Source organism: Bufo bufo, chromosome 9 (genome assembly GCF_905171765.1).
Source record: "Bufo bufo chromosome 9, aBufBuf1.1, whole genome shotgun sequence".
Taxonomy (NCBI): Eukaryota; Metazoa; Chordata; class Amphibia; order Anura; family Bufonidae; genus Bufo; species Bufo bufo.
This window is the reverse complement of record NC_053397.1, coordinates 194012817-194034314: the sequence shown is the minus strand read 5'-3', so window position 1 is coordinate 194034314 and position 21498 is coordinate 194012817. Positions and strand designations below refer to the sequence as shown.

At 41.8% G+C, this 21498-nt stretch overlaps 1 protein-coding gene across 2 annotated transcripts in view; it reads left to right on the top strand.

Annotated features, from left to right (window-relative positions):
• The window catches only part of PAPPA2 (pappalysin 2), a 203653-nt gene that overhangs the window by 76012 nt on the left and 106143 nt on the right, over positions 1 to 21498 (top strand). For both annotated transcript variants that reach the window (XM_040408294.1, XM_040408293.1), the window contains exons 6-11: positions 4138 to 4330; positions 5328 to 5449; positions 7279 to 7768; positions 11610 to 11738; positions 14340 to 14431; positions 14511 to 14701. In XM_040408294.1, the coding sequence (XP_040264228.1) occupies positions 4138 to 4330; positions 5328 to 5449; positions 7279 to 7768; positions 11610 to 11738; positions 14340 to 14431; positions 14511 to 14701 (1217 nt within the window). The remainder of the gene's footprint in view (positions 1 to 4137; positions 4331 to 5327; positions 5450 to 7278; positions 7769 to 11609; positions 11739 to 14339; positions 14432 to 14510; positions 14702 to 21498) is intronic.

Genomic DNA, 21498 nt, shown 5'->3' with positions numbered 1-21498 from the left:
TCATTCACTGTACTCTACCAGATGTGTGGATTTTTTGTGTGTGTGTTGTGATGGAGGGCGTGATTGCCTGCTAAGGTGTGGGAAGGCGGGATCCAGGGGGCCAGGCTGTCAGCTACACAGGGGGTGCTGCCATGCCATGCCTGCCGGCACTCCAGGCAGCGTACTGTGAGCTGTGATTCTCTAGGACCTTAGATGACATCATCACCATGTGACCAGTAACCTAGCAATATTACTGGTCATATGGCTATGGGGTCATCAAGGTCCTACCAGGAGTGTTGTGGCAGAAGTTTGCCTTAACTGTGGAGCTTTTTTTTGTGAAGATTACATCAGAAAAAGGTGACAGGGGCTGTTATGCTAATATACTGTAAACTACTGTATAGTGGTGTGCTGTATAGTGTGGGGGCCTTTATACTGTGGGGGGCTGTATACTGTGGGGGCCTGTATACTGTGGGGGGCTGTATAGTGTGGGGGCCTGTATACTGTGGGGGCCTGTATACTGTGGGGGGCTGTATACTGTGGGGGCCTGTATACTGGGGGGGCCTGTGTACTGTGGGGGGCTGTATACTGTTGGGGCCTGTATACTATGGGGGGCTGTATAGTGTGGGGGGCTGTATACTGTGGTGGGCTGTATAGTGTCGGGGCCTGTATACTGTGGGGGGCTGTAAAGTGTGGGGGGCTGTATACTGTGGGGGGCTGTATAGTGTGGGGGGCTGTATACTGTAGGGGCCTGTATACTGTGGGGGGCTGTATAGTGTGGGGGCTGTATACTGTATATTGTGGAATGCTATACTGCTGTACTGTATACTGTGGGGGCTGTATACTGTGGGGGGGCTGTATACTGTATATTGTGGAGTGCTATACAGTACAGCAGTATAGCACTCCACAATATACAGTATACAGCCCCCCCACAGTATACAGCCCCCCACAGTATACAGTACAGCAGTATAGAATTCCACAATATACAGTATACAGCCCCCCACACTATACAGCCCCCCATAGTATACAGGCCCCCACAGTATACAGCCCCCCCACAGTATACAAACCCCCCCAGTATACAGGCCCCCCCAGTATACAGGCCCCCCACAGTATACAGGCCCCCACAGTATACAGGCCCCCACACTAAACAGCCCCCCACAGTATAAAGGCCCCCACACTATACAGCACCCCACTATACAGACGGCCCTGATTCTAGCACTTTACAGACATTAGCATCTCACTGTCCCCAATGGGGCTCACAATCTAAGTTCCCTATCAGTATGTATTTTAGAGTGTGGGAGTGCCCGGAGGAAACCCTTGCAAATACAGAGAGAACAGACAAACTCCATGCCCTTGGTCGGATTCAAACCTTGGACCTCAGTGCGGCAAGGCACCAGTGCTAAACACTGAGCCACCGCGATGCACCATGTTTCCTATAAAAGGATACAAGGGTACTCCCCTGTGTGAAACCCAACAAAATTATGGTATCCACACCACAAGCGTAGAGGCTTACCAGAAAGGGTTTTGCATCCCTGGGCACAACTTCAGACAACACATGTAGCTTCAAACCGGGGACAGCTGCCGCTCCACTCCTTGAAATTCAGTCGAATCCCACCAACAAATGCAGAGATAATGAGGGTAAAAAAGCTGATAAAAAAGAGCGCTTCTGTGTTAGCGAAAAACAAACAAACATAAAACAATTAAAGCTATGTGCATGAGGAGATAAATAAATAGATAACAGTGCAATTTGTTCCAGTAGCGTGTGGTTATATTTCTCAAGCAGATAAAACAGTATAAAAACTTCTGCAATAAATACCTCCAAGCAGGAAACAACATACTGAGATTAAAGGCAAGATAGGCACACCGATTAGCAAATCAAATGACATGAGATTTGTTCTGTGATGGACAGAATGGCCAATGAATCAAACTTGAAATGACATGCTAGAGTTGATGCCAACGTAGGCATGGGCACAGTCTATACCCGCTCACTTTATATGGTTATTCATAGGACATCTTGTCACACAAAAGTAAAGGAATGCTCCCAGCTGCTGCACACTGTCCTGCATGCTGCAAAATTACAACACATTTTGGAACTGGACCTGTTCCTTTGTCAGGTAATACATCTGGTATTACCTGATGATGGAAGCGGTCTGGTTCCAAAATACGCTGTAATTTTACACAATAAGGGCTCTTTCACGCGAATTATCATGTCTCTGCTGTCCGGAGTGGGATTTGGCATTCTTTCACGCAGCGGATTCCACACACAGAACTAAGTATCTCAGGTGTTAGATTCTAAGGAATGCTTTGTTTCAGCAGCACCACCTCGATGTCTGAAATGTTCTCTACAATCTGTGAGGCCGTACTATGGCAGCTGTCCAAACTTACACATTTTTTCTGCAGGAGCCAGACCTGTCACATAATGTTACATCATACTAAAACTTCTCTTCCCTAAGGTGCCAAAACATGGACATATCTAGACACCTTCTAAATCCCTCCCAAAGAGAGGTGCAATGCTTGTGATATCAGCACAAGATTCCCAGGCAATGGTCCCTGAAATTGACATTGCCTCTTGTGAACTGTTAAACAGAATGGTGTGCTGGTTGTCACCCTAGCAACTACCAACAGGAGGTTTGTGTCAGGTCTAGCACCTGAAGGGTATGAATGCCACATATTGTCATGGTGCAGTTCACCGTGCCGTGTGTTGCTGTGCAGGCTGCCTGCACGCCTTTTGCGTACTTGCTGCAGGTGATTCCTTGCAGGCTGGTTGCTTTTGGCTGCGTGCTGGCTGCAGTTTCTGGTGTGAACATGCCTGTGTATGTGTGTACCCCATTGACTGTGACTGTAGTTCTGTTCAGTGTTCCTTGTTGCCATGGGCAATGCCCATTTCTGTATCCCGTGTATGCCGGTTGCCATGGGCAATGCCAGGTTCTGTTCTTGTGTGTCCTGTTCTGAGCTCTGGTGCTGATGGGGTTAACTCCCCTGTCTGCTGTGCCTGGGTGTGGTTTTGCAGGTGGACTTGTTCAGCACCTATTTCTCCCTGTGTGTCCTGTTCCTGGGGTCATTTCTGGTTTAGTTGTTCTGTCTATCAGTTTATCCTGTTCCGTTCTTGGTGTTGTTCCTTGTTGCTGACCCAAGGGGTCTTTCTATCTGTCCGTTTATATGGTTCCCCCTAAGTTTTCATTGTTGTATTCTGTTCCTTGTTTTGCCATGTCCCGTTCTGTCTGTATCTGCCCTGTATTTTGTTATTTGTTCCTTGCTAGCCTAGCAGTGCTTAACTGCATCCGTTGTCATGTCTGTATTCCTGTAGAGCCTAGCAGAGCTTATCTGCATCTGAGAGCCTCTGGAAGGGGGTCCCTGGCTTCCCCGGAGGGGGAACCACCATCCGTGTGCAGCTCTGCATGGGGCCGCTTAGTTTCTATCGCTTGTGGCGCAGGTAACTGCTTCTGCCTTTGTTATACCTTGCCTGTCTGTACCTGCATCTGTATCTGTATCGCTGTCTGTCTCTGCTGGTACCTTTGTTGGTATCTTCCGGTCTGCTGGTACCATTGTTGGTATCTTCTGGTCTGCTGTACCAGCTGCCACTGACTCGGTTTACGCTCTGGAGTAGCCCCTGGCACTACCGTGGCTCAAGTCTATCCTCACCACCAGAGGCGCTAGTGAAGACCTGGTGTTGCTTAGTTACGCCCCTCCTAAGTATTGCCAGTCAGTGGCACAGTGGGTACATACCCGCTGGTTCATTACACATATTACATGTATATTAATATAACTATAGGGTGGGCAGAAACTTTGTTGACCATGGTGCATCCTCTTGCACTTACATAGAGATGTATTCAGCTCACCCATGGAATCCTGCTTGTAAGCTCTTGAAAGTAGATGGTTCATCAAATTAAAAATTTAGAAAATATGTTTTACCCTGGGATCTAATTGGGTTTTTTTATCTCCACTTTTTGCCTTCACTACATTCCATAAATGAGACCTAGTATGATTCAGCAAACCTTTGGCTTATAGACACAGTGCAGTTCAACAGATTAAACAGAATTGTGTTAAGATTTGTTGGTTATTGTTTTAAATGTTCTGCAAAATGTAAAGTTAATTCTAGAATTTAGACTTATGGTAATACTGGCTGTGTAACTTCCTTATCTCTTCTATTTTCAATATCAGATGATGATTGTGCCAACAGCTTTACTCCAAATCAGGTAGCCCGCATGCGCTGTTACCTTGATCTCAAATATCCAGGATGGACTAGGTCGCCCAAGCCTTCACCTGTTCCTTTGGCCCCAAAAGTAATTAAACAGGGTCCAGACTTTCTCACCATTCAGTGGATGCCTCCTGTAAGTGGAGAACTGTATGAAAGGTAACTGAAATTCTACATAAGCCTCTTGCCAGTGGTATGGTAATTCTTCTCCAGCTGTCAGCAATCTTGCATTGTCCATGGGTAATTTTCAGTATGATAGCTGTATTTACTTATCACCTTATATGTGATACATTGTATTACATAACCTCGGTTTTAGACAAGTTTTCTTTGTATTTGTATTAGTTTCAAGGCATTTTACTACAGTGTAATTCATTGCACTTCACATTAACACAAAGTACATAATAAAATGCACAGTCATTCAGTATGCATTAAATCATGGTTGGCACGGCTTGGGCAAAATAATGGCCTAGAATATAGAAAGAGGTAGCAGGACAAAGTGAAAATTATTTGTATAGAAAGATAACCTGTATGACAGATTCATTTATGATATATCACTAGAGGAAGGCTACTATTCCTTTTTGGATCTCTTACAATTATGGCAAAAATCCCGCTTAATGGCATTAGTGAGGCCCAAGTATTTGAATGAATGGGGAGCATGGCAACAAAGATGTTCCAAAATACATTGATGGTCACAGAATGAACAGGGACCCAATAGCAATGATCAAAGTAGGCTCTCCATTATAGGTTTTGTCACCCAGGACAATTATGGTTTTTGTTGCCTACTTAGCCTTTTCATGAACTCTGGGCGAAGTCCCAACCATGTATCAATGCAGTTCACTTTGAGAAAGGAGACCTACACAAGTTCTTACTATCAATAGCAAAGGCAATGGGACCAACCAAGGCTGGGTATTCTCTCTCCATTGGGTTCTTCCAAAGACAGCAACATGATCTGCCTATATGCTACAACAGGAGGCACAATGATAGTCACCTACCAAATCCTGTTCAATTGTCCCAACTTTGAACAGGAATAATGAATAATGGAAATAAGGATTTCATTTAGTGGCCTAATTTTAGTGCCATAAAGATCTAGTTTTAGCCTTTTTCAAGATCTCCATTCCTTACACTTTACTTGATGGAGAATTTCTATTATTTACAGGGACTCAAGATCTATTTGTGAGTTTTGCACAGTCGATGGATCTTTCTTACAATATGCACATCATGCCATTTCGCCACGTACCTGTGACATTTCTGGGTACTGGACTCCAGAAGAGGCAGTGGGTATGTATTCTGCACACTTTTACTATGCCACATTTCCAGTTCTAAATATGTGTCTATACAGTCATAGTAAGATCTTCTCTGAATAGAATTCATCATACCAATGTAGGGAAGCATAAAAAAATTGTGAATTCTAACATCTTACTTACAGTAAGTCATTTTGACCCACTGTTACCCAACTCCATAATTTATTTTGGGGGTAATTTCATGAACAACCAAATGTGTAGCAGTATATAGTAGTGTGTAGAGAAGAGAGTTTAGCCTTGGAGGTGTCACATTGTTAAAACAAATAAGAAGGAACAGATGGTTCTTACATAAGAATTGATTTCAGCCTCCTACTAAAACTGTACATTAAGTTATGGGCCATTATAAACTATCTCAACTTTCTGGCCTTTGTTTTAGGATAGAAATTGTTGACAACCAGAAGCCGTAATGACACTGTGGTCTGCCAACTGTAGAAGCATTGGTCCACCTCATTTATAGTGGTCATCAACTTATCTTGTTGCTTGCCACTCATGCAGGGTGATTAAACCATACAAAAACATTATTTATAAGTAGCAGCAGATTATTTTCAAACAGATGTAAAAAGACCCTTTTTGGCTCTTGGTTCAATCTTACTTTACTTGTTTTTTTCCTGAGTAAAGAGTGTTCTAATATTTCATACCAAGGACTTAGGGGATTACCCAAGGTACTATATCCTTTATACATCTTATGAAAACTGTTAGGTTATATCTCCAAGTCACCAAATGGAATACTTTGAGGGCTAAAGGTTTTCCCATACCTCAATAAAAACAAGGGAATAATATTCTGTTAAATTTAATGGGATAGATTTCGAGGAATCCTGACTCATTGGGTGGCATGCAGACCAGTATACTTGATTCCCAATAAAATTTCCATTAAATATCACATTTGTTAGTATTCTGGTATTTCATGCTGCTTTGATCCTCTATTGTAGCTCATTTAGAGGATGACTGTTATTCTTAGTTTAATACTGGTGAGATAGGGTTCAATATAGATATATAAGGCAGCTTGCCTCTGATCCAAAACTTGAGGACTGGGGTCAAGCAAAGTACATAGAATGGCTGTGCAAAAACAGCGCGTGGACCCACTTCTGTCAACATACCTACGACTTATCATGTTTAAAGTAAAAAAAATAAAAATTCTGTCTCTCTAGAAAATGGCCAGATAGTTTTAATTTATTTTCAAGCTAAAGACAGAATCCCTGGTGGTCTAATGGAAGTGAAAGAACAAATGGTAGTACCCATGGTGGTCTTGGGCAATGAATAGGTTAATGATAACATCCCTGGTGGTCTTGTAGTTAAGAGGTTAAAACCCACTGTAGCCAGTGTGCTGCCTTGCCCCTTACAGTCAGGGCTACATCAACTCTGATGGGAAGTAACCTTGGGGTAGTGAATGCATGTTTCTTTTCACAGCATAGTTGGCCATATTGTGGGTTTACAAAAGTCAGTTAGACCTCTCAGAATTGACCATCATCGACATAAACCTGGAAGACAATGAGCACCTTTTACTTTTTATATGAAAATTGTCTACAGTCCATGTGCCACCAGTGTGTTTGCATTCTGAAGGTATCTCCAAGTGATAAATGCAGCTAAATCTGACAAATGGATTGCAGAGTAATGAGGGTAAAAGAAATAATGAGTTTGGTAGATATCTTTGACTCAGTTCTTCTGTACCAAGGTTCCTTCTCAAATGAATGGTAAATTATTTCAAATATTAGTTTAGATCAGCTAAAAAGTCCAATGTGCATACTATGGGTCTGAGATGTTTAAATAAGAGACTTATGTTCACAGAATTTTGTATTTTTTGTCCAGGCCCTCCTGATGTGGACCAGCCTTGCCAGCCAAGCCTACAGGCATGGAGTCCCGAAATTCATTTGCTTACCAATATGTCAGTTCCCTGTACTGAGCCTGATGGATGTATGCTGGAGCTCCATTTCTTAAAACCTGTTCGACCTCAGGCCCTCACCATATGGATAACGTACCTCTCCCCTAACTTACCCAACCCCCTCTCAGACATTGAATTGGTAACAGAACAAAATGAATCTTTACACCTGGGTACTATGGAAGCCTTTTGTGATACTCCATTGACCATTAGACTGACCACTGATCAAAAAGTTTCAAGAGTCCGTGTATATACATTTGATGCAAGAATGGACATAGATGCAGTCCTCCTTGTGTCCATGCCTCATGATCCTCTTTGTTCATCCTGCAGACCTGTGAAATACAAAATAGTCAGAAACCCTCCTTTCCCAAGAGAGTCCCAAGTTAGACAGATCCAAACCCAGCTCGCCTTCACGGACAGGTGAGTAGAACTTATCTCTTAAATATAAATTATTTGAATTTGTAAGGAGGAATACGGTATGCACTACATACTAAGAGAAGACGAGTATAATGAGTTGGGTCTTGTTGACATGTAAGGAAACAATTACTATTGCTACCATATTTTTATCAGGTTTTTGCCTGCACAGTACAGACATAACAGGACATATGTACATAAGGACATATGTACCATAGACTTAGATCGTTATGTGGACGTGTTCGACACATACACTGGGGAAGCTCCCTGCATATATGCCAAATGTAGCCATAGGTCTCCTTTGACCCAGCAGAGGCCAAAAGAGTATCCTTTTGGCCTCCCCAAGTTGGTATGTGCAGGCAAATATCTTGAAAAGAGGAGGAATGTTCCTGAGTGATCTTATCCTCATATGTATGGATGGTGAAAACTGGACATAGACGTGCAGTCTGAACAGGTACCACAATGTTAGAAAACAAGGAACCAGTGGCTAATGTACCCAAACCGAGTCAAGCCGCACCTAAGCGGGGCCTCATTTTTATTCTTGCTATGGGATCCCACCCTCTATGTAAAAATAAACATATAGCAGTGACAACTCTATTCTTGTAGATTCAAATTTTTGGGAATATTCATGCCTGCATATGATCTATCCCACCTCTAGTTTAATTTTTCACGTTGGCCACCATTTTCTTTGCTCATGTTGCCACTGGGCATTTGAGATTCCTGTTAGACTTGCCTCTCCTACTTCAAATGTAATGCACAGGCAGGCAAAGTTGATCTGAGCTGAAATACTCTGCCCTTTTGTTGATTTAGCTAAAATAGTTCATGCTGCTGTTCATTATTTCATTTTGGGCACAGTTTTATCTACTTGATCTGCTGTACATCCATATATGAACAGGTATGAAGGATGGTTGCATTAGGGGTCTGACCAAAGACATCCTCAGCCACTGAGGGTTAGCACATCAGACACTGTACGAAATGTAGAACATATAACAGTGATAAATGCCAGCCCATTATCAGACTGATGTGAGTGACTAATGCGTCTGTGAGTGAGGAATAGTGTAGGACACAGTGGGTGGGGATCTGTGATGAAGATAATAAGTCATTATCCTTGAAACTAATGAACCATACGGAATGTGGGTGGTATATTTTTTAAAATAAATGTTGTGATTGATTTCACTTTAAACTAGTGATTGCATTTATTGCTAAATAATGTTCGAGCTGCAGACTGCAGATTGTATCTCCTAAAACAGAGCTCAATAAGACACCTTTTGGAAGTTAATGAAAATATATGTCAGTGGGTCGACTTTTAACGAAGCTTAAAGTTAAGGTTCACTTGTAGGGAACCTACAGGAATAGGTTGCATAAATATCAGTTCTCTGATGTGGTGGTAAAATGGGAACCACTCATTTTAGATGTGAGTTTGTTAAACTGACCATACCCTAGAGATTTTGGGTGTCAGAAAAGGCCAAGTTAGACAATTCTTTTTCCAATTATTGGCGCCTTTTCATGACATGAATGTGTTTGACATATGCTGACCAATGGCAGATATCTGTCAAAAAGTGGATCTGTCAAAAAGTGGATCTGTTATGTTGGATTTTTTCATTTGGTTCCTGTAGCTGAAAGGTTATTCATGCCAAACAACAGATCTTCATCCCATCAGTTGTAGCCTAGACTAAGCCAAAGATCACATCAGAGATCAATCAGTTCCCGTGAATTTCCTTTCAACTATGTCATGAGTTAAAACTAAATTCACAAATCGATCTATGCAGTGATCTGTGGCTTAGTCTATGACATTGTTGTCATAGACTAAGCCACAGATCACAGCAGATTGTTGCCCCAAACGTTAGCCATCACAACACTAACGATTTACGACAAGTCATTCAGTAAATGACCATTTGGAATCTCTAAAGTACAGTATGGCCGCCTTTAGTAGACGCAGTTCAGATCCTTATCCATCAGTAGGATGCAGGCTGACAATTATGGTAGTCAGTATTCTGTGAACAAATTACTGCAAACTGCTTGGCTTGGAAACCGTGACAAGCTGGAACTCTCATGGCCAGTAGAGATGAGCGAATCAAATCCCACGAAGTGGAATTCGATCCGAATTTAAGGATAAAGTTGATTCATCTGGAAGCCGAATTTCCTCGTGCTTTGTGTTAGCAAATCAATTTAACCTGAAATAGTGTAAAAAACAAAAAAAACATACCTCCTCCATTTGCTCGCGACGGGCCGCCAGCCGCCATCTTGATTGAATATCTCGGCCCAAATCCCGTGCGCAGTGATGAATAACATCACCGCGCCGGCCGGCATGATGACATAATCTCGCGCCGTGTGAGATTATGCACCAGATCTTCAAGCAAGATGTCAGCAAATGGAGGTGGTAAGTTTGATAAAAACATTTTTTCAATGTTAATTTTACACTGTTTTTACACTCAGATGCCGCGATAATGTATGAACACAGCATCTGAGGGGTACAATGACAGGGAGCGGCACTATTGCACCCGCTACTTACAAAAAATGCACATCGCTCATCTCTAATGGCCAGGCTGAAATTAGGCCACCAGAGGATCCTCTGTCTGTCTAGTCGGTGCACAATGAAGGGTCCCAAAGATCCAGTAGAAGACAACCATATTTGGAGGTGATGTTGAAACCGGACACTTAGGTCTAGGGTTCTTATAGGTTGAACATAACCTGTTAGATCTTGATAATATGACCTAAAGTGGACATGTAAATGTTCTGTATGGATGGAGGAAGAGCCCTTAGAATCTTTTACTTGGATGATTTATTTTGCTATGAGAGTCTATAGGTGATGCATTCCACCGTATGACTGGACAGTGGCATACATCTCTGATTTCCATCAGAGGCATGTTGAAAAATGCTTCCGAGATAAACCTCTGTTTGAAGGCAAACATGATGAGAACAGAGCCTTTGGATGTTTTGGAGTTTGGTTATTAGATTAATTGAATTTTGGCATGATGTTCCTTAAAAACTATGTACACCTTTGAAGGCAATTTTAGTTTTTGATTGAATTTTACAAATTTTTGGCTAAAAATCATATTTTCAATTGGCCTTTATTAAAAATATTGAGCTGTTCTGTCACAAAAGTTTAATAGTTTTTGTAACTGTGTGAGTGGTACTTTTCACTTTGTGCCGTTCATCTAATAAACTTTATCTCTAAACTACTATAAGGTCATAAACACTTATTTAAGGCTTCGTTCACATCACCGTTCAGCCTTTCCGTTCTCCTGCTCCTAAACGGAAACGGAAAGGACGGAGAAGGCACATAACTGAGCCGAACCGAGCCTAAGGACCCCATAGACCATAATGGGGTCCGTTATGTTTCCGCTCAGAAGATGATTTTGGAGTGGAGACAAAAGTTGTGCATGCAGGACTTTTGTCTCTGTTTCAAAATCATCTTCTGAGCGGAAACAAATGGACCCCATTATAGCCTATGGGGTCCTAAGGGCTCCGTTAGGCTCAGTTATGTGCCTTTTCCGTCCTAAACAGAGCAGGAGAACGGAAAGGATGAACGGTGATGTGAACGTAGCCTAAGCCATATTTTTATTAATAAGATGAGAACTGAGCTATAATAAGTGTTTATAATGTCAGAGAACTGAGATAAGGAGCCTGTCAGCTCCCCAACTGACGAAAAAGAGAGAACATCCAGAGGCTGCTACTAGAGCATCACAGCTCTGTACAGGAAAAAGGGCTCCATATTTTTTATAAAGACCATTTTTAGCTCAAAATGAGTATAATGCAATAGTAAAATAAACTGCCCACAAAGGTGTATATAACCTTTTAAAGCAATGTCTTTCTGTTAACCAACATGTTCCTGTCTTCTTTCCAGGGAAGTGAAACTGGGTCATAAATATCAATACCAGGTCCATGTGGTCGGCGAGACCTCAACAGGAGAGCCTTCTCCTGCACTGACACACATACATGGGGCTTCATTTTGTGGAGATGGCGATGTTAATGAGTAAGTAGTTTTATTATAACCTGACTGGTTTTAAGACGTGTATGCGCAAACAATAATACAGCTCCATATACATACCTCTGCTCTAGGGCTGAGCTGTAAGGGTACAGCCACATGGCTCAGTTCGTGAGCTGTTTGGGGTCTGGCTGGCTGTGGTTGAGTACCGTGTGGCCAATTAGATCTCTGCTGCTTCTTAGGCCACAGCTGCCTCTTATTTAACTAATAAAAACTTCACTGTAAACCAAAGGTGGCCATGCCCCGAACTACACACAATCGTGCTGTGTGGTCTTACTCTAGGAATATATTTTTAAAAAATTCCAGCAAAACGTTTGTTCCTAAAAATTTTGTTTAACCTTTCCGGCTCTGAGTATAATTTAGAGATCATGACTGCAACCAATTTATCATGTACATTCTAATACATAAAATATGCAGACAGTTTTTTTTATTGTAACTATATTAGTATTTTAAGCAGGCAATTAATAAAAAGGTTTTTAGCAGATTCATTGCAGTAGAGCTGCACACCTATTCATATTTGTCTAATCCTTCTGCAAGTCATTTACCTCTTGGCATTGAAGAGCAGCCAAACCTTTCGCATTCTCTTCAATTATTAGGCACCATTAAAATGTAGCATGACAATAAAGGATGTAGTGGCCTGACCTTCCTTCATTGCTGTTTTACTGGCAGAATTTATGTTACTGTATGTCTATAAATGCCTCAATAAACATATGCCAGAATTCTGTCTTCAAAAAGTCTCAAAATAGGGCTTTTGTGACGTTTTGAGGTCACTTGTCCAAAATGTTTATGATGTTTTGAATTTTTACACCATTCACTCCAGTTTTGAAAAGTGGGATTAAAAGTGGGCGGAAAAGTGGGCATGATTACCCCTTAGCTATGTTAGGGAGAGTTCACATCTCCATTTCATTTTCCATTCTTTTGATCCATCAAAAGGACAGAAAAAAAAAAAACAGTATCCTGTAAAAACAAAAACTGATCTTATGCATCAGTTATGCACATTTGGCACCCGTTGGCCTATTTCCGTCAGAGATCCGTTATGTTAGACGTAAAAAAAAAAGTCCTGCATGCAGTACTTTTTTTCCATCTAAAAAACTGATCTGAGATGGAACTGACCCAAATGGGTGCCAAATATGCATAACTGATGCATAGGATCCGTTTTTTTTTTACAGGATACTGTTTTGGTTTTTTTCTGTCCTGATGGATCAAAAGAACAGAAAATGAAACGAAGATGTGAACTCTCCCTTAATGACTTATTGACTTGGACTTTTTTAGAAAGTCACACAAAAAGGCCCCAAAGCCACTCAGTATTTCTAGACGAAAGTGTTAGGTTATTAAAGATGGGCCAAATTTAACAAACAACATTCACCGCCCAAGGAAGACTCAACGAAAACTGACTCCAAATATTGCCCTCATCATAAGTTCCCCCTATAGTTTACAATTAATATATGCCAAAGGGGAAAATTAACTCCTATATTTATGGGGCCTCTATGGGGTATGGTCTATGTGTGTGACATATGACCATACCCCACTTGGTGGCAGGGCTGGCTGGGTCAGTCTATGGTTACCAACTAAATTCAGGGTATCTGGCTGAGGCCTACCCAAGTTACAGTCTATAGGCTGGACATGGTCCACCTAGTGCAGTCTCTTCTCCTGAAGTGAGCGCTCACACTAAAAGTCCTAAATATTGACAGCAGTCAAGATCAGATCCACAGCATAGGCTGATCTTTGATCACTACTCTTCTTAGCAGGCTCAACTCAATCACAGATGCTTCTCACTGCTCACTAGCTCAGGACAGGTGCACTATGGCTCTGCAGGCTTTAGTTAAACACTTGGATGAAGGGGTATCTTGAATTCCTCCCACCACACGGGTCACCTCTGGTCATTAAGCACTCTCCCCCTGGCAGACACAAGCTCACAGCAGTCCAGTTCAGGATGGGGGTTCAACTATTTACAGAAGACACAAGGTCACTGCTTCCCTGTTGCCGTCAGGGCTATCAAAGTACCATTGTACAAAGCTATAGACACGTCACTCTACTATTCACTCTACAAGGCCATTGCGTGTCTCTTTCTACAGTCGATACAGTCACTCATGGGCTATTTCAGCTGGGCATGTATTCAGACTCGGGTATAGTCTCCTCATAGTTTAGTCTCCTCAGCTGCACATGCCCTGGCCTCCGAACCAAGGATACAACCAAACTCTCACTTCATGTGGCTTCAGCTACATAAAATACTCTCTGCTGGAAATCCTTATATACAATGACAGAGTGACACCTAGTGTCCGGAGTGAGTGGTACTACAACAGACATTGAATTACATGTAAACAGGATAAAGCACAGCCTATTTTTTTACCTAATACTCTACGTTACATATAATAAAAGGCACAGTATCTACATTAAAAATGCAAAGCAGCAGTACATTCAGTATGCACACCATAACATGGCATGACATGTCATTAGCCGCCAATTACTTCACTGTTGTATCTCAGTTCAAGGGAATAGTCTGTGTGTGTGTGGTTAATCAGTCCCTGTCAAATCCCCCCCTTACAGACTGTCTCATAATTTCTGTTTTTGTCCATATTATGACTTTAGGGAGCTTGGAGAAGAATGTGATGATGGCGCGCTGCAAAATGGTGATGGCTGTTCTCAAAAGTGTCAACTGGAAGAAAATTTTATTTGCAGAGGTGAGCACTGTGCGTACTTGCAGACAAACATTTTGTAAGTGCTAACTGCAATTATTTACATGGTGCTTTGTATTGGCAGGAAATCCGAGTCTTTGTTATGTACCCAATGAAGGTGGCGAGTTTCTTGATGACAGAATAGAAATGTCTGCTGATTGTGATGAGGTCACATCACAGGGATACAGTGATCAGTGGGCTTCTCAGGCTGCTTCTTCCCATGAAGACCTGAAGAATTGTCCAGTTTCTGCAGTGATTGGAAAACCCATCCAAAAGGTGACACTCCCTGCTGTAGAGTAAAATTACCTTAATCAGAGATATATTAGTCGAGAGTAGGTGTACAGAAGTACTTTTTTGTAAGGGTCCACTTACTTGGTTCTTCTATTAGGGAAGGTCTGGCTGACCAAGGTAAGTCTAAAACGAGGCATGTGGGTTTAAAATGAGGCAACTGGGGTTCCTAATTAGTGCTGAGCGCGAATATTCGAATAGCGAATTTCTTTAGCGAATATCGGCACTTCGCTAATTTGCGAATATTTCGAATATAGCGCTATAAATTCGTTATTTCGAATATTCTTTTTTTTTTATTATTATTGTTATATTTTTTTCTTTCCCACTTCCCAAAAGTAGTTCTTACCTGTTCTGAGGATTCCTGACTTCCTGGCTGCTCCAGTCAGTGCCGTTGCCGCTTCTGCCGACTTCCGTGCTCATGGAGCGTCCCCATCACCATGGGAATGCCTCCATACTAGAATGTACTGTCGGATGTGAGAATTAAGTTGAAATTGCAATGCGATTAATATAACTTGAAGCAATCGCATTGCGATTTCAACTTAGAGCTGTGTTTCTAATGGGTCAGCTTCCTAGAATTAACAAAGTTAACAAATATGGAATATAGCAGTGCCAAGTTGAAATCGCAATGCAATTAATATAACTTGAAGTAATCGCATTGCGATTTCAACTTAGACCTGGTTTACTATGGTCGGCTTGGTAGAATTAGCGAAGATGACGAATATGACGAATGTATTCGTCATATTCCTCAAAACGAAGATAACGAAATATTCTCCATCTTCGTTTTAGCTCCATATTCGTCAACTTCGCTAATTCTAGCAATCAAATAGGAAAGTTAACTATAGAGACAGCTGTGTTTAAGTCGCTATGCAATTATATTACTTTTTTTTTTTTTTTTATAAATAGAAAAATTATAATACTTGATAATTATTATAATTATTCTATTTATTTTAAAAAAAAGCAAAGTAATCGAATAGCGAATTAAACACAGCTGTCTCTATAGTCAACTTTCCTATTTGATTGCTAGAATTAGCGAAGTTGACGAATATTGAGCTAAAACGAAGATGGAGAATATTTCGTTATCTTCGTTTTGAGGAATATGACGAATACATTCGTCATATTCGTCATCTTCGCTAATTCTAGATATCAAACCAATAGAAAAAGTTGCCTTAAGTTAAAATCACAATACTCGATTATTTAAATCGCATATTAATCGCGATAACTAGCATAATGACGAATATTCGATTTCGACGAATAAGAGACGAATATTCTAGCGAATATTCGCTAATTTCGTCGATTTCGAATATGGCACCTACCGCTCATCACTATTCCTAATGGGATGACTTTACTTACTGTTGTGAGGCACAAGGGGTTATTAAATTAAGCGCCATGTGCCTCACAGTATAATGGTAAGTAGCCACATTAACTTTGCATTAATAAGTGCCTATTTCGAGTCCCATGGGTATGATTCAGTGTTAGACTAGGGTTACATGGGCCCACCAGAGGAAATTATTCTTTGGCCCCAACCCCTAAATCATTAATAATGTCTAATAGGGTTTGAATAGACACTAATGGCAAATCAAGAGGAAACTCCAAATGTTTTTTTTTTTTTTTTTTTTCCTGGACCTTCGTGTGGCCCACTTTTGCATCAGAGCCTGATATCTTCGGGTAATCTGGTGGACCGGTTTGACCCTGGGATGATAAGAGGCAGCCAATTGAGATGTATTTGGGTTACTAATGTAAGGCACGAGGGGTTACTAAATTAATGATGCCATATACTTTACATAAGTATTATTACTGAAGCCGATGAGGTTGCTAATGTGAAACATGGAGGCACTAAATTAGTAACCCCAAGTATGTAAGAGTGTATCAGTTGATTTTAAGTCATAGTAACTGCCCACGATTTGCTGCTAATTGTTGTGTTTCCCACCTGTATTGGTAATCTGGATGTGGTTACCAAGGTTCCGATAACCCGGTGTATGGGTATGCCCTCATTATTAATACCGATATTCAGGGGTGGATTGGCAATGTACATTACCAGGAATTCCCAGTGGGCCGACTGTATCCACTCCTGCTCTGTGTAGGGGTCCCCTGCCTAAGGGTCCATTCACACATCTGTAGTGTATTACCAATCCGCAAATTGCGGATCCGCAATACACCCAGCCGGCACCCCCACAGAACTGCCTATTCTTGTCCGGAAAAGAATAGGACATGTTCTATTTTTTTGTGGAGCCGCGGCCCTGAAGTTCGGAGCCGAAGCCTGGAAGTTCGGGGCCGCGCTCTGGAAATGCGGATGTGGAGAGCACATAGTGTGCTCTCCGCATCCATTCCTGCCCAATTGAGAATGAATGGGTCCACACCCATTCCCAATATTGCGGAACGGATGCGGACCCATTTGCGGATGTGTGAATGGACCCTAACTCCATATATAGCTATTTGCATATTTAGAGTCATCCTTTAGTATCCCAAAACCCTGTTAGCATTCTGGAACACATTAAACAATAAATTGAGGCATACTCTACCATATTTAATATCATGGGGGCACCGTACAGTGGCACACAGTGCCACAGTGCCTACCATTTCACAATACATGCCAGTGGGTCCTTCATGCTCTACCATACAGAGTTCTTGAATCTGGCAAATCCTGGCAGAAGCCATCACCTAGGAATTGCCCAATAACAACATTTTCATTGACCTTAATCCATTTGTTCATTCATCTTAATATTGGGTTGGAATCACAGAATGTATTTTGCTTAAATTTTTGGTTTGGCATTAATGTAGACACACCAAGCGGCACATAATAGTTTGGCAATTAGACGGCGGTAGAGGGTTGCTAATAGAGAACCCATAGGGTCAAAGCCTTGAATCATCCAATGGCAAGAATGTTCATGACCTTAGGAAAATGGTCCAAACATCTGGTACAGGTTGAAACCATACCATATATTACCAAAATTTTGCTGAACATTAAAAATGTTAGAAAATTTCAGAAAATAGTGCAGTATGATATGCATCACATCGGTCTTACCATGCATGCTATGTAATGTAAAGGATCTTTCACACCTCAGTGAATTGCGGAGATATGCTGTCTGTGGTTTCCATGGACCGCTCATGTATCCATTTACTACACTGCTCAAGAAAATAAAGGGAACACAAAAATAACACATCCTAGATCTGAATTAATTAAATATTCTTCTCAAATACTTTGTTCTTTACATAGTTGAATGTGCTGACAACAAAATCACACAAAAATTAAAAAATGGTCTGGATTTGGAGTCACACTCAAAATTAAAGTGGAAAAACACACTACAGGCTGATCCAACTTTGATGTAATGTCCTTAAAACAAGTCAAAATGAGGCTCAGTAGTGTGTGTGGCCTCCACGTGCCTGTATGGCCTCCGTACAACGCCTGTGCATGCTCCTGATGAGGTGGCGGACGGTCTCCTGAGGGATCTCCTCCCAGACCTGGACTAAAGCTTCTGCCAACTCCTGGACAGTCTGTGGTGCAACGTGACGTTGGTGGATAGAGCGAGACATGATGTCCCAGATGTGCTCAATTGGATTCAGGTCTGGGGAACGGGCGGGCCAGTCCATAGCATCAATGTCTTCGTCTTGCAGGAACTGCTAACACACTCCAGCCACATGAGGTCTAGCATTGTCTTGCATTAGGAGGAACCCAGGGCCAACCGCACCAGCATATGGTCTCACAAGGGGTCTGAGGATCTTATCTCGGTACCTAATGACAGTCAGGCTACCTCTGGCGAGCACATGGAGGGCTGTGCGGCCCTCCAAAGAAATGCCACCCCACACCATTACTGACCCAATGACAAACCGGTCATGCTGGAGGATGTTGCAGGCAGCAGAACGTTCTCCACGGCGTCTCAAGACTCTGTCACGTCTGTCACATGTGCTCAGTGTGAACCTGCTTTCATCTGTGAAGAGCACAGGGCGCCAGTGGCGAATTTGCCAATCTTGGTGTTCTCTGGCAAATGCCAAACGTCCTGCACGGTGTTGGGCTGTAAGCACAACCCCCACCTGTGGACGTCGGGCCCTCATATCACCCTCATGGAGTCTGTTTCTGACCATTTGAGCAGACACATGCACATTTGTGGCCTGCTGGAGGTCATTTTGCAGGGCTCTGGCAGTGCTCCTCCTGTTCCTCCTTGCACAAAGGTGGAGGTAGCGGTCCTGCTGCTGGGTTGTTGCCCTCCTACGGCCTCCTCCACGTCTCCTGATGTACTGGCCTGTCTCCTGGTAGCGCCTCCATGCTCTGGACACTACGCTGACAGACACAGCAGACCTTCTTGCCACAGCTCGCATTGATGTGCCATCCTGGATAAGCTGCACTACCTGAGCCACTTGTGTGGGTTGTAGACTCCGTCTCATGCTACCACTAGAGTGAAAGCACCGCCAGCATTCAAAAGTGACCAAAACATGAGCCAGGAAGCATAGGAACTGAGAAGTGGTCTGTGATCACCACCTGCAGAACCACTCCTTTATTGGGGGTGTCTTGCTAATTGCCTATAATTTCCACCTGTTGTCTATCCCATTTGCACAACAGCATGTGAAATTGATTGTAGTGTTGCTTCCTAAGTGGACAGTTTGATTTCACAGAAGTGTGATTGACTTGGAGTTACATTGTGTTGTTTAAGTGTTCCCTTGTTTTTTTTGAGCAGTGTATATTGTACAGTGTATATTGTATGTATTCACACATCACTGGTGTTCCATGGACCATGGGTCTGTGGTGACACTACGGAAGCATGCCCTATTTTTGTTGATTACAGATGCCTCATGCAAATTATAGTCTATGAAAACCATGGACACCATTCAAATGCTAAACATGTTTGATCCATGGTTTTCATGGATCATTGCTAGGAGATGCTCTGGAAATAAATTTTTGTAGTCTATTAGTGTCCATGAAACAAAGATGACACAAGGAGGGCAAAAAAGAGACACACGAGCCAAACACGGATCCTTCATGGACACGTTCACAGATGAACCACTGGCAAACTTATCACAGATGTCATCAAGGAATTGAACTTAAGATTTTAAGGTCTAATGCTCAAGAGCCAAATTAAAAGATAAAATCCATACACCGGTGAGAAGGATTTAAATTAGTACAATATTTATCCATAAAGTTACACAGCTTCCATGGAAAATATTTTCAAGCTGTCACAGGATGTAGAATCTTTCATCTTGTCGCAAAACCCGAGATATTGGAATTGAATACGTTTCAGCATTCTGGTTCATTTGTGTAGGTTACCCATGGTGATGTTACTACTGCGATCTATAACATCTTTTATCAAATTACAGTAAATACATTGGTGCCCAGCTGGGAGCTTCGAATGCTTTCATGTGTCCGCCAAACTTTCTTCATAGTCTGTGTTTTGTGACACAATTGATTTAATAGAACCATATTTGCTGCATACACTATATTGACCTCCAGGAGAAATTTTCGACAGCTGCGGGTAAATGAAGCAATAATACCACTGATCGCGAAAAACTAAAGTGAAATAAATGAGTAGACACTGTGTAGATGCTGATTCTCCAAATCCAGACGTGCTGGCTTGTTTTTTATTAGTTAGACTGGTTCACTTTCAAGCTGTGTGTTTGCTAACAATTTATTTAGCAGCCATGCAGCATTTTTAGAGTTGTACTTTTCAAGGGCAGACAAAATGATTATGTTCTACTTTCTATTGTAAAGGATATTAGTAGCTAATGATAAGGCAGGGCAGGAGCATAGCTATAGGGTGTATAGAGGTAAGAGTTGCACCCAGGTCCTGGTGCGACATAAGAACTAAATGGTACGACTGTAGAAGATCTGGCCAACAACTGTGGCTGGAAAAAAACAAAAAAATGATTGCTTTTTGTGGTGTTATTGCTGTGGGCAATTAACCTTTGCATTGCAAAAGTTGAAAGCAAAGTGGCAAAACTTGCAGTATAAATTGATTATTGAAATTAAATTAATGTTGTCAATAACCTGCTTCATTTTTGTGTTGTACAGCATGGTGGCTAGTACATCTGGCTTGCAGCACTTCGGTCCTGGCTTTGAATCCCACTATGGGCAAAATCCATAAGGAATTTGTATGTTCTCCTTGTGTTTGCTTGGATTTCCTTCTGGTGCTTTGATTTCCCCCCACACACTCTTAAAAACATGCTGATGTTGAGATGATGTCTCTTATTTTATATTGAAGATTTAGCATGTTAATTTTTCTCACAGATTCATGCATAATTGTATATTCTTTTACTTGCCATAGGATAGAAGAACAGTATTTTCTTCTAGAATGTTTGCTTATAGCGGAGAAAATGGTGCATCATGTAGACGCCATGTGGGTGCACACAATATTTGAACCTCAAGTGAAAGCCATAGACTAATCTAACTTTAATTTCTGTTGGTCAATTAAAATGACAGTGTTTTGTGCAATTCTCTTTAATTTTAAAGGCTGTGGACACCTTTGCTTAGAATTTTTGTAATTGCTCATTTCCTTCCTGAAAACAAACTTAATTAACTTTCTAAATGGTCTAAATTAAAAATGCCCTTCATTTTGTTGCTGTAGTGTCTCTGTAACTATTCATATAGCTGATTGTCCTGCTGCTTCTGGCAGAGATACAACACACTGCTCCTGGCCATGTCAGCTCTCCCAGCTTTCCCCCTAAGTTAACCCCTTAACACATAATGCCGTAAATGTACGGCATTATGCACAAGGGCTTGTACTCAATACTTTCCGACTGAAGCCCCTGCAGTGAAATCTGGTGCTCTGAACGGCTACCATGACAGCTTGGGGCCTGCT